This window comes from Gekko japonicus, unplaced genomic scaffold (assembly GCF_001447785.1).
Source record: "Gekko japonicus isolate JY-2015 unplaced genomic scaffold, Gekko_japonicus_V1.1 scaffold167, whole genome shotgun sequence".
In the NCBI taxonomy this organism is placed as follows: domain Eukaryota; kingdom Metazoa; phylum Chordata; class Lepidosauria; order Squamata; family Gekkonidae; genus Gekko; species Gekko japonicus.
This window is the reverse complement of record NW_015164670.1, coordinates 212,022-226,948: the sequence shown is the minus strand read 5'-3', so window position 1 is coordinate 226,948 and position 14,927 is coordinate 212,022. Positions and strand designations below refer to the sequence as shown.

General features: G+C 45.7%; 1 protein-coding gene across 2 annotated transcripts in view; it reads right to left on the bottom strand.

The window, feature by feature from the left end:
• Positions 1-14,927, bottom strand: part of SESN2 (sestrin 2) — a 45,072-nt gene that overhangs the window by 19,277 nt on the left and 10,868 nt on the right. For both annotated transcript variants that reach the window (XM_015409203.1, XM_015409204.1), the window contains exon 2: positions 3,735-3,800. In XM_015409203.1, coding sequence (XP_015264689.1) covers positions 3,735-3,800 — 66 coding nt within the window. The remainder of the gene's footprint in view (positions 1-3,734; positions 3,801-14,927) is intronic.

The window sequence follows — 14,927 nt, the reverse complement described above, 5'->3', positions numbered from 1 at the left end:
TATTACATATTACAAGGGGGGGCCCCCGATACTCGTGGGGGGGCAGTCTCTCTCTCCCCCCCCGTTCCCCCTCTCCCCCCCCCGTCTCTCTCTCTCTCTCTCTCCCCCGTCAAAGCTTGGCCTCGCCGGGCTGTCTCCCCCCTCTCACCAGTCTCTCTTCCCCCCACTCTCTCTCTCTCTCTTTTTCCCCATGTACCGAGGCCCTCGGCAGTCTCTCTTCCCCTCCCCGACTTTCTTCCCCCTCCTCACTTGTGTCTCGCCGCCGCCGCCGCTTCTGGGCCTCTCCTGGAGCAGGAGGAGAGCGGCCGCTTTCGCTTTCTGCGGCTGGCCGGCGAGATGGGAGGGATGCCTCGACGCTGCTCCTTGGACCTCCTGTGCTGTGGCTGCTGCTACTGAAGGTGAAGGTGGGTGAGCGGGAGAGCGCCGCGGGGCCGGGGAACGGGCGAGGGGCGGCGGCGGGGGTGTATATCGGAGCGGCTGTTTCCTCCCCCCCCCGTCCGGCTCCGAATCGAGGCTGCCTCGGGCCTCCCCAGGCCTCGCTGTTCCCCCGGCCGCCTGCCTGCCCGGCCAGCTGCCTCCGAGGCGGCGGCAAGGTCGGCTACAGAGCGTTCGTTCGTGCACATGCGCACGAACGCTCTGGCACTTTCGGGGGGATTTAAACATCCCCCCGATATTTTTTTTTAGTTTTCAGATTTTTGTGCACCCCTGGGGACTGCCCCAAGAGTGCACAAACCTCTCCCTGCCCCCCAAGTGCCCCCGAAGTGCAGATATAGATATCCGCACAGACGGGGGCACTTCACTATTAGATATATAGATAGATCCTGCTTTTCCCCCCGGCAGGGATCCAACGCAGCTTCCAACCTTCTCTCCTTATCCATTTTATCCTCACAACAACCCAGCAAGGTAGGTTTAGGCTAAGTGTGCACAACAGGCCCAAAGTCGTCAGCTGAGTTTCCTTGGCATAGTTTGGATCTGAACCTTAGTCAGAGAACAGAAGGGAGAACTCTGAGAAAAGTTCAAGTGGACTGAAAGCACGAAGGAAAAACAGCTGACATACAGCAGCTATAAGAGACTGAAATTTGATCTGGGAAGTGGCCAGTTTGAATCTTGCTGGAAGTTCTCAAGGTGGCCTCATTTCTATCACTTGCAGTATGGCGATAACGGTGACCTACCTTATAGGGCTCTTTTACAGATTGCAAATATAATATACTTTGAATTCTTAAGAGCAGGGCTGCCATCAAGGGTAGGCTTATGTGGGCACTCGCCGACCAATAAGAGCTGCCGGTGGGCCTCATCACCCAGCCTTAATTTAGGCTCACTGTGTAATCTCGACCAAGTTACTATAGCTTTTCCTAACCTCTCTCTCAGGGTTCTTTTGAGGTATTTGTAATTTATTTCATTTGTACCCTCTGTCTTTCTTCCTAACAGTGGATTATATTCTCTCGCCCACGGCCTACAAAAACCTGGAAGTTCCACGACAGTTAAGCTCGTTCGGAGAAGTGCAACAGGGCTTCCTGAAGGGACTCTGCAAAGTCACCTAAAGACTCACTGGAAAACTGAAGTTTTTCAATAGGCTTTCACCTGATTATGTTTATATCAGTCAGTCTCTATTCCACACTGTTTACTTTGCCCCTCTAGTTTTCAGGGTTTTGGGGCTTCCAAGTTCTGATACCGATATTTCTAGAATTTTATACTGATCGTATTGTTGTTTACTTATACTAATTTTAAATTATGCTATTCTACACTGATGTTAGCAGCTATGTGGTATTTAACTTGCTTAAATCATGTTATTTTTACACTGTTAGATGTCTTGGGATACATTTGCTGTGGGAGAGACCCAATATAAATGTAATAAATAAATATTTTAGCATAAACTTTTGTGAATCAGACCTTACTTCATCAGACGTATGGAGAATGCAGTTATTTGGCAGACACATATAAAGCCAAAGTTACAGACTTGGGAAGGTGGGGGGAGAAGAGGAAGTGTTGTAGGGGACACAAATGCACTGTAAACTATTCAGGCACAAGTCAAAGGGACTGGACAGAGGAGAGGGATGGGGGGAGATGTTAGGGTCTCTCATGGAGTACAGATAAAGCAAAATACAGTCTAAAAAGGCAATAATTCCGTTCAAGTGTTGGCAATGATGTACTGGCCAAGTGGAGTCTGACTCACTAAAAGCTTACAGTGGAAGCAAATTTAGTTGAGTCTTTAAAAATGCCATAAAAGTTTTGCATTTTCATTCGAACATCTCATGGCTTCTCTGCCAATTCCCTGCCACTCAGCAATGCCATGTACATTTTATGGAGACAACATAATTAATTCACCTAGGCACCTCTTTGTTGTGTATTGCAATGCCAGTTCCTAACAGTGCCAATCTGATATCAGGTTACTCCAGTCTAAATCCCATTTATTTCAATGGGCTTCAACTGGAGTAATTCTGCATAGGATTGCACAGCAAAAGGCCCAGTCTATGTATACCTGCTGCTTCCTAGAACAGACAAACAGGGCAAGAAAAGCAGGCAGGAAGAAAAGGGTGCTATGTTTCCCCCCTTTCTCATCCAGATATCTAGCCTATTGAGTCTGGGGACTGGTGTAGCATAGCAGAAAGCAAGTTATAATCCAAGGTTACTGGTTCAGATCTCTTCTCAGCCAGGAACTTGCTAGGACAACTCTCTCCACTTCAGGGGAGGAATAAACTTCTACCCTAGTTTTGAACTGCTGTTTACAGCAAGACAGTTTTCTGTCTTTTGTAAATTGCTTTTAACTTACATTTGTCATTTTATTAGTTGTGCATGCCCATTGTGATTTGCTTTGAGCTGTTACTAAATAAGAAATGCCTTGCATTAAATAAGAATACTGTCCTGATTTACAGGGCTGTTGTAAGAACTACTGTGATGGGAAAACACTATGAACACTGGCAACTCTCTCGGTGTAATGTATTTTTTGACATTCCCATTCCAAACAAACATTTTTAATGCACCTGCTAGCAGTTTCAAAGCATGCTTTTAGTCCTAATAAAAGGCATTGCATGGGTTTCGGCTTTGCATTTTGCTTTGGACTAATAGTTTTTTGCTCGCTGCTGAACATTTACTGGGTTTTCTCCTGGGCAAAGACAATGCCAAATTGGAGTTGCCTCATCCAAGTCAACTCCCAACCTTTTCGAAACGTTACACCTTGTCACAAATTTAATCCCCAACTTCAAAAGTGACCATAAATTCTTCCAAACATGGACAGGACAATTTATTTTATTATTTTATTCTTGACAAAATTTATCTCGTGCTTTTCTGCCCTCACAAGGGCAACCCAGGGGGCTAAAAATGTAAAACACGAATGATAAAACTACACTGTAAAGCTATTAAAATAACCCTCCCTCCCAAATGACATTTTAAAGGGTTTAAAAAACAAAGCGTTAAAATAGATATACAAAACATAAAACATTGTTTAGGAAGGAGAGATCAAAACCGAAAAGTCTTCACCCGCTGGTGGAAGGACAGCAACAAAAGGGGACAGACAAATCTCCATGGGCAGAGAGTTCCAGAGCTCTGGGGCCACAACTGCGAAGGCCCTCCCCTGGGTTACCACTTGCCTAACCTCATAAAGTGGGGACACCAAAAGTGAGGCCTCCGAAGATGACCATAATAAAACTCGCGCAGGTTCATAAGGGATTACTGCCACAATCATTACGCCAAGCTTGGCAGAGAAAGAGAAGATCATCATAAGCCAAGCAACTCACCTCTTCAACTGGGATGAAGGAGCTCGGGCCTCTTCCCAGCTGTCGGGGGATTTTTATCCCTCTGTCCTGTGCGGGGGGGGGAAAGAAAGAAGCAATGAACAACTCCAATCTCACAGCCACCCTCTGCGGCCAGGACTTCAAAGGAAGGGTCTCTACCACAGCACCCTGCCCAGAGGACATCAGCCAAAGGCTCCACGTTATCCCTCCCCCCCCCCACAAAGCAAAGCAACAATTTGGAAGAGCAAGCAGCCCAGAGTCAAAACCTCACTGCTCCGATTCTCAGCCTTCTGCTGATGAGATGTCTTTTCGAGCACAGCCTCCCCCCCCCCAGCCCCCAAAAGCCACCTGCGGCTCTATTCCCTCCGGAGGGACTGCAGCTGCCACACCTGCCCAAAACTGGTTTGCCCAGCAAGAGCGCTGGGATTTTCCACCCACTTTGCCTGCCCCTCTGATCCTCAGTCGAGGAGGCGGCCCAGAAGGGAAAGAGAAGGACAGGTTTCCCAGCCCCCTAAATGGAGCCGTCGAGGTTGGAAGGACAAGAACCCAGTGATCCTTCGGCAAGATCTTGCTCTTCTGTCCTGGGCTGCCTGATGAAACAAGGCTGCCCAGTTGCTGCAGGGAGCAAGGCCTACATCAGTGGAGTCTGTTGCCCCGCCTCTTCCCCCGGGAGCAGGAGAGGGGGATTCTCTAACCTAGTTTCCCTTTCTGGTTCCAAGGACCGGCACTGCCAAGGCAAATAGCCACAGGGTGCAAGAGAGCTGAACCTATCCTGGCTAACAAATTCCATGACTAAGCAAACATTAAAGTTGGGGGAGGGGGAGGCAGTGCCACAAAGTTTTTTGCTGTCTCAAAAAAAAAAAAAAGCTGAAAGTAAAAAACAAAACAAAACCCTGAACCTTGATCTAACTAAAAGGAACCCACCAAAGCTGTTTTCTACCCAACATGCACAGACATTGAAGGTGTGATCATCAGAGATCTGGTAAAAAAAAAAAAGGGATTCTGAAGGAAGACACTTTCTATAAAGGTAATTGTGTTGAAATTTTAATTGCCTGGGAAAGTTTTAGGCAGTTTTCATTTTTCCTCTCCATTCACAATGCATTGTTTATTGGATATATTTATTGGATGTATCTGAGCAGTCTTTATCTCACCCTCCACCAAAACGTGAAATCCAGTTTTTTGAATTCCTTAATTTGTAAAATCCTTTAAACTCTTCCATGGTTTCCTGGTTTAATGAGGTTTATTGTATGACTCCAGTTGCAAAAACAATAAAGACAATAAATAAAATAAAATTTGTAAAATCCAGGCTAGTAGATTTATTATACTGTTTTGATTTTCTTGTCATTTCATTGTGTAATCCAGATTTACTGCATTGTTCACTGCATATATCACACTGGTGTCTATCCTGCTGTTCTTATAACTCTGTGAGATGCCTTGCATCTCAAGGCGAAAGATGGACAATAAATGAAGTCAATGATCAATCCTTGCCCAGCATTGCCAAGCTCACCATTGACACCTGGCTCATCAATACGAAGCTCTGCCAAGCAAAGTGGTTTTGAAAATGCTACAGAATGATTATTTCTATTAATTTATTTATATTATTTATAGTCTGCCTTTATCACAGGGAGTCAAGGCAGATTACATATACTGAGTCAGTATAACCAACAAAAATGGGCCATTCCGTAACCAGTGCATTAGGATTTTCGAAATCTGGAACCACCAGAAAGAACTGAAGCATAGCAGAAGTATTCACGTGACACATTAAGCGGTACAGGGGGGAGAAACCACAATGAACCAGGATGGTATTTTTCATGTCCCCAACTTGAATGAGGCATGATTTAGCAGGTTTCTTTGATTTCTGTTCCGCAAACAAAGCAGCAAAAAGAAGCCCTACTATGACTTCATTAGGGTAGTAAGTGTGAAACTGGTAAAGTAGTGGTTAGTGCACCAGAACACATAACTCAGCAAAAAGAATTCATACCCCCTTAAAATTGCCAAAAGTAACTGAATTGAGATATCTGATTTTTAAAAGTTAGGGATAACAATATATTTTTTTAAAAAAATCATATTTTTATCTCTCCTTTCCTCCAAGGAATTCATAGTAGCATGCATGGTTCTCACATCTTCCATTCTAGCCTCACAACAACCCTGCAAGGAAAGTGAAGCTAAGACAGTGGCCAACCCTACCTAGTGAGCCTCACAACTAAGTGGGAATTTGAACCCAGAGGTATCCCTTCCTAGGACAGCCATACCACACGAACTCTTAAGAACAGCTTTGAAATTGCACAGTATTCACTATGAGGATATTAAATGCCTGAAAAGCTACCTCCGCATCACTCGTGGATAAAGAAAGCACTTGAGCAGTGCTCATCAGCAATTCTAGGAGACCAAGCTAAGGCAGCTAATTTTCTTTAAATTAAGAGCTAATCACTTCCCAGAATTCACACACAAGAAGCCACAGTCACATTTAATAAACAACAGCATGCCTACAGTTCACTCGGTTCCTTTGCCTATGTTTCCTACCCTTGCAACAGCTCAAAATGCTCCAGCATGTTCCTTAGAACAATCCTATAAAATAGACCAGCACTTTCTTCCATAATAAATGGGGTGTTGAAGGCCACTTCCAGTAAGTTCCTGATGGAGTGAAGACTTGAACTCAGAAATTCTCGCTACTATGCCTGACCTGCCCACACATATAACTTAGGGTCATTTCAGAACCAGAACCAGCAGCCATATAGTTTCCCTCTTTTCATCATGGAGCTGGATGGCACAAAGGTGTAACTTCATCCTGTACTAACAGGCAAAGCTAGCCACAACCAAGGTGTTTTCATGCAGTTGTCAGCCACAGAATTAAAAGCCATACAAGCCATAAAAGAGTTTTAAAAGCCCTTTGATATTCATTTGGGGAAGGTGGAAAGAAGACATGATGGGTCCATAAACAAAAGCTTTAACATAAATATTACAATAGTTTGGCAAACACCAACTTTGAGACTGTAACCTCATTTCGCTACGTGCAATAGGGTTGCCAACCTCCAGGTGGGAACGATCAAAAATACAAAACCGTGAAGTTAAAACTATGGCAATATTCATAAATTTCTTATTTATCATCCAAATATTACCCACAATAATTGGATTTGGAAGAACAAAGGTCATAAAATGTTTTAGCATAGCACAAGCTCTTTAATCTGTTGAAGGACATTTATAAGCACTTTCATGTATCATATGAGTATTTAAGAATGGTCTTTTGATATTATTGTGACTTGAGAATGGATGATTGATAATCAATGTAGAGATATATGCATTGTATTTATGATAAATAAGAGATTTATGAATACTGACATTTGTCATAGTTATAACTTCACGGTTTTGGATTTTTGATTGTATCGTGGAACTTTCTGGATTGTAACCTCCAGGTGGGGCCTGGAGATCTCCCAGCACTGGAAATTGTCTCTAGAACACAGAGATCAGTGCCTCTGGAGAAAATGGCTGCTTTGGAGGGTAGACTCTATGGTACTGTACCCTACTGATATTCATACTCTGTCCCTTGCCAGGCTGCACCACTAAATATCCATGAATTCCTTAACCTGGAGTTGGCAACCCTCACTCCCAATCACATTATATTTTCAGGGATCAGTGTATTCAAGCTATGACTCACAAGTCCCCAGTTTAAACCTTGCCTCTCCCATAAACCTCGGGCAAGCCACAACCTCCATCTGCAACACATGGTTATTAGTACTGGCCTACCTTATACAACTGGTGTGTCGCAGCCATATAAGGCACACAAAGCCTTTGAACACTACAACGAACCAAGCTAGTACACACATTACACAAAGGATTACTGCTTAACAGGAATAAGCAGTCATAAGAACATTAATATCGCTTATTAAGATTCTTATAAATAGCAAACCAACAATGCAAGGAAGGTGTTTTGACCATTTTTTCTTCCTTTTCTTTTTGGTATTTTTTAATTTTTCATATATGCATGCGTGTTTGCGTGTGCGTGTACCTGGAAGTCATGGCAACCTCTGGTGCCTGACCCCTACTGGGGGCCTGGAGGATATTCAGGGATGTGGCTGAATAAAGCCTGTTCCCTCCTCCTGCCTCTGGTCTTCCAAGGAGGTCTCCCATCCAAGTACTTGCCAGAGTCGGCCCTGCTTAATTTCCGAGATCTGATGAGATCGGGCTTGCCTGGCCTACCCAGGTCAGGGCTTCTGAGCATTTTCCTGAGGGCTGGGAGTTGGCATTAGCCAATTTGCTAGCAACAAAACTGCCTTAATGTGTTCTTGAAAGCAAGTCTAGTCTAAGCCCAACCTGTTAAGCTACTCTGAACACACACCAGTGGATCCAAAGAGTGAGAACACCTGTGCACTGTACTAGTCCAAAGAGGCTCCACCAGATTAGCGCTGGCCATTCTACCATAGGGTTGCCAACCACCAGGTGGCGGCTGGAGATCTCCCACTATTAAACTGATTTCCAGGCGACACATCAGTACACCTGGAGAAAATGACTGCTTTGGAAGGTGGAGTCTGTGGCATCATACCCCATTTAAGTCCCTCCCCTCACCCCACATTCCTCAGGCTCCACCTCCAAAATCTCCAGGTATTTCCCAGTCTGGAGTTGGCAACCCTATCCTACCATCTTCCTTCATCTCCCCCCCCCCCTCGGCCACCGATTGCCAGGCAGTGGACAGGCACCCTTCTATCATGCATGCACCCAGAACTCACCAAGAATCCCCCTTCCCAACCACCTACTCAAAATATAGACTACATTTTATTTGGTGCCTGCATTGGTTTTAAATTACTACATGCTGCTCTGCTCCGAGAGCCAAGTTTTGGGGTGAAATTCAGAGCTGCATAGCCCCAATTTTAAAAACCCTGAGGTTCAGTAAAAGGTTAGTTAAGAGTTACCAATTTCCCACCAGGCCTTGAGAAGCTGGGGGGCGGGTGGAGATCTCCCACAAATCGGGTCCCCCAGGGCTTCTGCAGTTTCCCACCCCCTCCCCTGGGGCCAGTTACTCTTTATCCCCCAAATCTTCAAAAAACTCACTGAACCTTGGCTGACATTTTAAACACAGAGAGAAATGACCACAAGCCAAGTCCAGAGGACTTTGCCACTTTCCCCCACCCCCTGTACACACCTTCTTAGATCAAACATGTCTAACTGAGCGGAAAAAATAACCACTCTTGGAAACAGCTGACTCTGCAAAAGCCTCTCCAACCTCCCCAAGACACACAGACACACGCACGCAACAGAGGTTTGATAAAGAGAGGGCAATAGCCGGATTGCAGCAGGAAAGAGAGGCAGGATCCAGAGGTCAGGTCTTGCAGGGCAAAGGAGAGAGCCGGCTCCCGTTGCCAAGCAGCTAGTTAAATGGCAGGGCTAGTTAAACTATATTCCTCGATCACCAGAGGCGAGAACAAGCCAATCACAGCTCTGGATTGCTAACCCCATTCTTCCAAATGCAAGCCACCACCGGTGACTCCTGATTAGTTTAGCATTTATTGTTTATTTAAATACATTTGTTTTACACTGCATTTGGGTGGAGAGAGAGAGAGAGAGAGAGAGAGAGAGAGAGAAGGGGCTAACAGTAAAAACCAAAAGCAAGCAAGTAATACTATGAAGCAATAGAACTAGCATATGCAAAACCACAGTGACAGCAAAGCAGCCTTTGCAGGGCTTGCTTTCGTTCTACTGGAAAGGGGGGGGGGGGGTTTGGAAATACCTAGAGATTTTTTTTTGTTTTTTTGGGGGGTGGAGTCTGGTGAAGGTGGGGTTTGGGGAGGGGAGGGACTTCAATGGGGTATAATGCTACAGAATCCACCTTCCTGACAGAGGCCATTTTCTGCAGGAGAACTGATCTCTGTAGCCTAGAGATCAGTTGTAATTGCTGGAGGTTGGAAACCCTAGCTCAAGAGGCCACTGAAATAACAAAATTCGAGTCCAGTAGCAGCTTAAAAGACCCACAAAATCTTCCAGGGCGTGAGTTTGCTGAACTGTTTGTGTCTGACAAAGCAAGCTTTTATTTACAAAAGCTTATACCCTGGCAAATTCTGAAGGTCTTTAAGGTGCTACTGGACACAGATTTTATTCTACTACTACAAACTAACACACAGGGTTGCCAGCCTCGCCAGTCTCCGGGGGGGGGGGGGGGTCCTGGAAAGCTCCCAGAATTAGAACTGATCTCCAGATGACAGAGATCAGTTGCCCTAGAGAAAATGGCTGTTTTGGAGGGTGGTCTCTGTTGTGTCTTCACAGTATCCAAATACATGTTAAGCTTGAAACCTCAGCCAGGATTATAATCTGTAACAATACCATTGGCTGAAGCATTATTGTAACCAATCAAATGTAAGAGAACTGTGCTGGAGGGAACTGTATTGATTGGATGTTATCTATGAATTATGATTGGATGTTAACTATGAAAGGGTGTGGCTACCCCAGCCAGGGAGAGTTTAAAAGGAGCTATGCTCCCCTGTTTGCGGTTGTTGTGTCGTCTGATGCTGTGTGATCTTTTGGAAGTTCTCGTTCTCAATAAAGCTGAATCACTTGTTACTTACTTCGTTGTTGAGTTGCACACTTAACAGTCTCCGTGGCATTATACACAGCTGAGGTCCTCCATCCCAAAACCCTGCCCTCCTCAGGCTCACCCCTCAAATCTCCAGATATTTCCCGACCAGAGTTGGCAACCCCACTGCTGTTCACCAAAAATCTGATTTTCACCAAAAGTAGTGATTACGCCATGGGGGCCTTTCATGGGAGGGAGTTGCACAACTCTGTAGCCACAACAGAAAAGGCCCCGCCTGATGAGCCTACTCCTCACCCCTCCTCTGATGGGGGCACACAGGAGGGAGCTCTCTGAATCAGCTGTGATTTGGGTTCAAATCCTGACAGTGGCATTAAGTCACTCTCTGAGCCCCAACCCCTCAAACTGCAATATCGGGATGATGCTACCAGCCTACCTTATAGAGCTGTTGTGAAGATAGCAACAAAATAATATGCAAAGCTCTTTTAAAACTGGAAGCTACATATTATTATAAGGGAGGAAATAGGGTATAATTCACACTATGCTCTTCTTAAAGCTTTCCTTGTCAGTGTGGCTCAGAGTTTAAGACTAGGGACCCAGGTTCAAATCACTGTTTGCCATGAGGTTTACTGAGTTTCTTAGTTTAACCTGCAGGTTTACTGAGTCTTTCTTAGTTTAACCTGCAGGGCTGTTGTGAAAAATCAAACAGAGATCCATGTATACCATCTTGAGCTCCTTGGAAGGAAGGCAGGATAAAAATGTAATAAATAGTCAACTGAGTACCAAACAACAGCAACAATGGTTTTGACCAATTGATGATTTTGCACAATTGCTTTGAGAGGGGTTTGGTGGGGGGGCTGAAAGAATGGGGTATACAATTTGAAAGAAATAAAGATTCATTGTAATGAAAAGTTCAAGCAAGAGAGCCAATGATGGGGACTGCAGGGAGCCAAAAGCAATTTTAACAAGAGTCAAGAATACTCCAGTGTGACTCAACTAAGCCAGTTAGAAAACATCATCAGTAAACAGGACTATCTCAAAGGTCTCAGATCACAAGTGCCACATGCCCAAGATTATCTCCTCCCGCCTTGCACAATTTCAGCTGAACTCATCACTATTCAGTCCTAGACAGATCAATACTCGCAATCGCCAACATGATTACGTACAAGTCCCTCCTTGCAAGCATATGCATGGAAATCTCCCTCTCCACTCCATGTCTGAAATAAAACAGGAATCCGGTGGGGCCTTAAAGGTGAAAGAGATTTTGTTCCAAAGTAAGCTTCTTGTGTGTGTCAATGCTCACTTCATCAGATGCACTGGACTGTCCTTCCATTAGGCTGATCTTTATCCAACTGTTTACTTTTCTTTAGTGCTTAACACCCAGCCAGTTTGGTGTAATGGTTAAGAGCAGCGGACTCTAATCTGGAGAATGGGGTTTGATTCATCACTCCTCCACATAAAAGCCAGCTGGGTGACCTAGGGTCAGTCACAGTTCTCTCAGAGCTCTCTCAGCCCCGCCTACCTCACAGGGTGTTTGTTGTGGGGAGGGGAAGGGAAGGAGAGTGTAAGCCGCTCTGAGACTCCTTTGGGTAGTGAAAGGTGGGGGTATAAAACCAACTGTTCTTCTTCCTACTCTGGAACACAAATCCAGAGTTGGTGGTGCAAGTGCCATCAAGTCACAGCCAACTTGAAGGAACCCTGTAGGATTTTCAAGGCCAGAGACAGAGGTGGCTTGCCATTGCCTGCCACCACATGGCAAACTTGGACTTCCCATGGTGGTCTCCCATCGAAGTACTAACCAGGGCCGACACTACTTAGCTTCTGAGATGTGACAAGACCAAGCTAGCCTGGGTCAACCAAGAATACTGAAGACTGCGATGGGGGAGAGGGCCATTAAAATCAACCCTGTATCCCATGGTGGGATCCTTCAGATGACTGTTCCCTACAGACTCACCCACAGATCTTCTGACTTACTTCCCGGATCAAGAGAGTAACTCCAGGATCACAACAGTTCGTTATGTTTAAAGGCATTGCTCCCAAAATATCTGTTTATTCATTTCACATCTAAGAATCACAAAAGGAACCTTTCCTCCTTAACTGTTACATCAGGATTGTATCAGGTTCGGACTGCTAAATGACAGTCAGTGCAGTGCTTTAAAATTAATCCACTGGTATGGAACAAGCTTGCTTCTCAAACGTCATAACCCGAGACGCTAAACAAATGTATCAGATTACATTTGGAGAGGTCACTTCTGCAGAATTCGTAAAGGGGAGGATGCAAACACGTGTGTCATTTGACAAGAGATGCACAATATCTCTGGTGCTAGGCAAGGAGCCTCAAGAGACCAATGCCTTCCGAGAAGCAGCAATTCAGTTCTCAAGAGATGCCATTGTGGCCAAACAAGTCCTCCTCAATTCAAACTGTCAACCCCGGTTCGGACTCTTCCATGCTCTCAACATCATGCGATTCCTGGAGTACGCTTGGTCCTCACCAGCTTTTTAGGCATCTCCCCTACTACCACCAGATTATTTTGCGACGTCATTTTCCTGCATACCTGGCAAGTCCTCCAAGCACTCCATACTAAGTCTGCAACTGGCCTGGTTTTGCTGCTTCCACAACTGGCACACGAGCTGGCCATTTCACCATTAGAGCAGGACTCTTTCCCGGAAGCCAAACTCAGGGATGCCAACCTGCCCCTGGGGCAGATGAGCAACCAACCCAATCGTGGCCACAGAGCCCACATCCCTTATGACTGCCCAGGCTGGCTGCAACTTCAAACCAGACCAACCACTTACAAAACTTACGAGCTGTGGACATGCAAATACAGAACTTGGCTAGTATATTTTTATCCCACCCTTCCTGCAAGGCAACATACATGATACTTCCTTCCCCGTTCATCTTCACAACCACCTTGTGAGGTCGGTTAGGCTGAGAGGGCATGAGAGGCCCAATGCCACCCAGCAAGCTTTGGAGCAGAGTGGGGATTCAAACCTGGGACTTCCAACTCCAACTCTCTAACCAGTACACCACACTGACTAATGTGATTGACAAATTAGGAGAGGTAGTAGCTTGAGTGGAGAAATCCTGAGCGAGCTGCGCGACAAGGGGGGGGGGGTTGAACTCAGATCCAGTTCAACACGGCCACCACTGCACCATCCTTGCTCTTGCATTTAGTCACCAGTGAGGATTCAAATCCCTCCTTCGCTCATAAGCAAACACTAAAATGCATTAACATGCTGGCACCTTGATCAAAACATGATAATGGAGATAAGGAAGCCACACAAACCAACCCTGATCAGTTCACCCAGTTCAGTCCAATCAAACCTCTGAGCCAACCACAACCAGATGAGATCTGCTGCCGCCAGGATAAAAACCTAATTAGCATCTCCAGCAGTTTCTTTGACTCTCAAGGAAGGGTTGTAAGGGAAACAGAGAGATCGGCCTCTTTCCACAATTTGAACAGCCCTTCCAAAGCTGCAGTTACCTCCACGGGTGCTAAAAATGGCTCCAGAGTTCGTACGGGACTTCTTCCACCAGAAGCAGCCCGAGAGGAAAGACTTAAATTCCCCCTCGGTCCCATTTTCAAAGCAGCTGCCTGGAGCTGCTAATGGGTAGTAGAAAGTGCCCTCAAGTCAACTTATGGCAACCCCACAGGGTTTTTTAGGCAAGAGAGGTACAGAGGTGAGTTGTTGGATGGTATTCCTTGGTGGTCTCCCATCCAAGTACTAACCAGGGCTGACCCTGCTTAGATTCCAAGATCAAGAAAACTTGGCCTATTCAAGTCAGGGCAGAGGTGCTCACTGACACTTCTTAACCCCCCCCCCCCCCAAAAAAAAGAGATCTTTTAAATCTCTCATTTGGACAGACGTTTGACTTTAGCAGGAGTCACTGGTATTTTAAGCCTCTAGGTCAGGGATTCCCAAAATTGTTGAGCCTGTGGGCACTTTCAGAATTCTGCATTAGTGGGGCGCAGCTTCCCCCGCAGTGCCAGGGGAGGACCATGGTGGTGGAGCACAACAAAACCATTTGCCTTGGGCACACAAAAATTTTTTTTAAGCCATCCAGCCTCGTAGAGTCTTCTGAAACATCTCCCGGTCCAATGAGGTGGAACAAAGCCAGGATAGGCCCTTTAAAGAGGAGACGCTGAGGGAAAAGCAGCCACTTTGGTGGGGGGCACCACAGCACCTCATTCAGATGAATGGTCTCTAGGTTGTAGCCTCAACCACTCCAAGGAAACCTCAACTCAGCTCTTGCTAAAAACACATTCCTTACTAGGAAAGCACAGTGTCAGGTAGGGGGCGGATCTCCAAAAGAAAGTTGCTCTCTTACTGCCTAGTCAATTGTGACACAAAATCTACCGTGATCAGCCCCAATAACACAGACAGATCTGCATACCAGACATAAGGGAGCCAGTGGAAATCAATCACTCTCCTGTCCTTTCATCCCTGCCTGTCAAACAGCCCAGCCAGGCAGACATACCTTGATTTTTAGGGCCTCCTCTTTCAAAAACTCCTTTGATCGCTCACTCTCGACATGTCGCTTGACTCGCTTTCTCATATTCTCAATGGCCTCTGGCTTCCTGTTTTAACATCTTCTCCCAATTTAATAAAGCCCGATCCCCGCCCACGGATCTTTCACGTCACAGTTCCCTGTGATGCAACCTCCTTTTTATCAA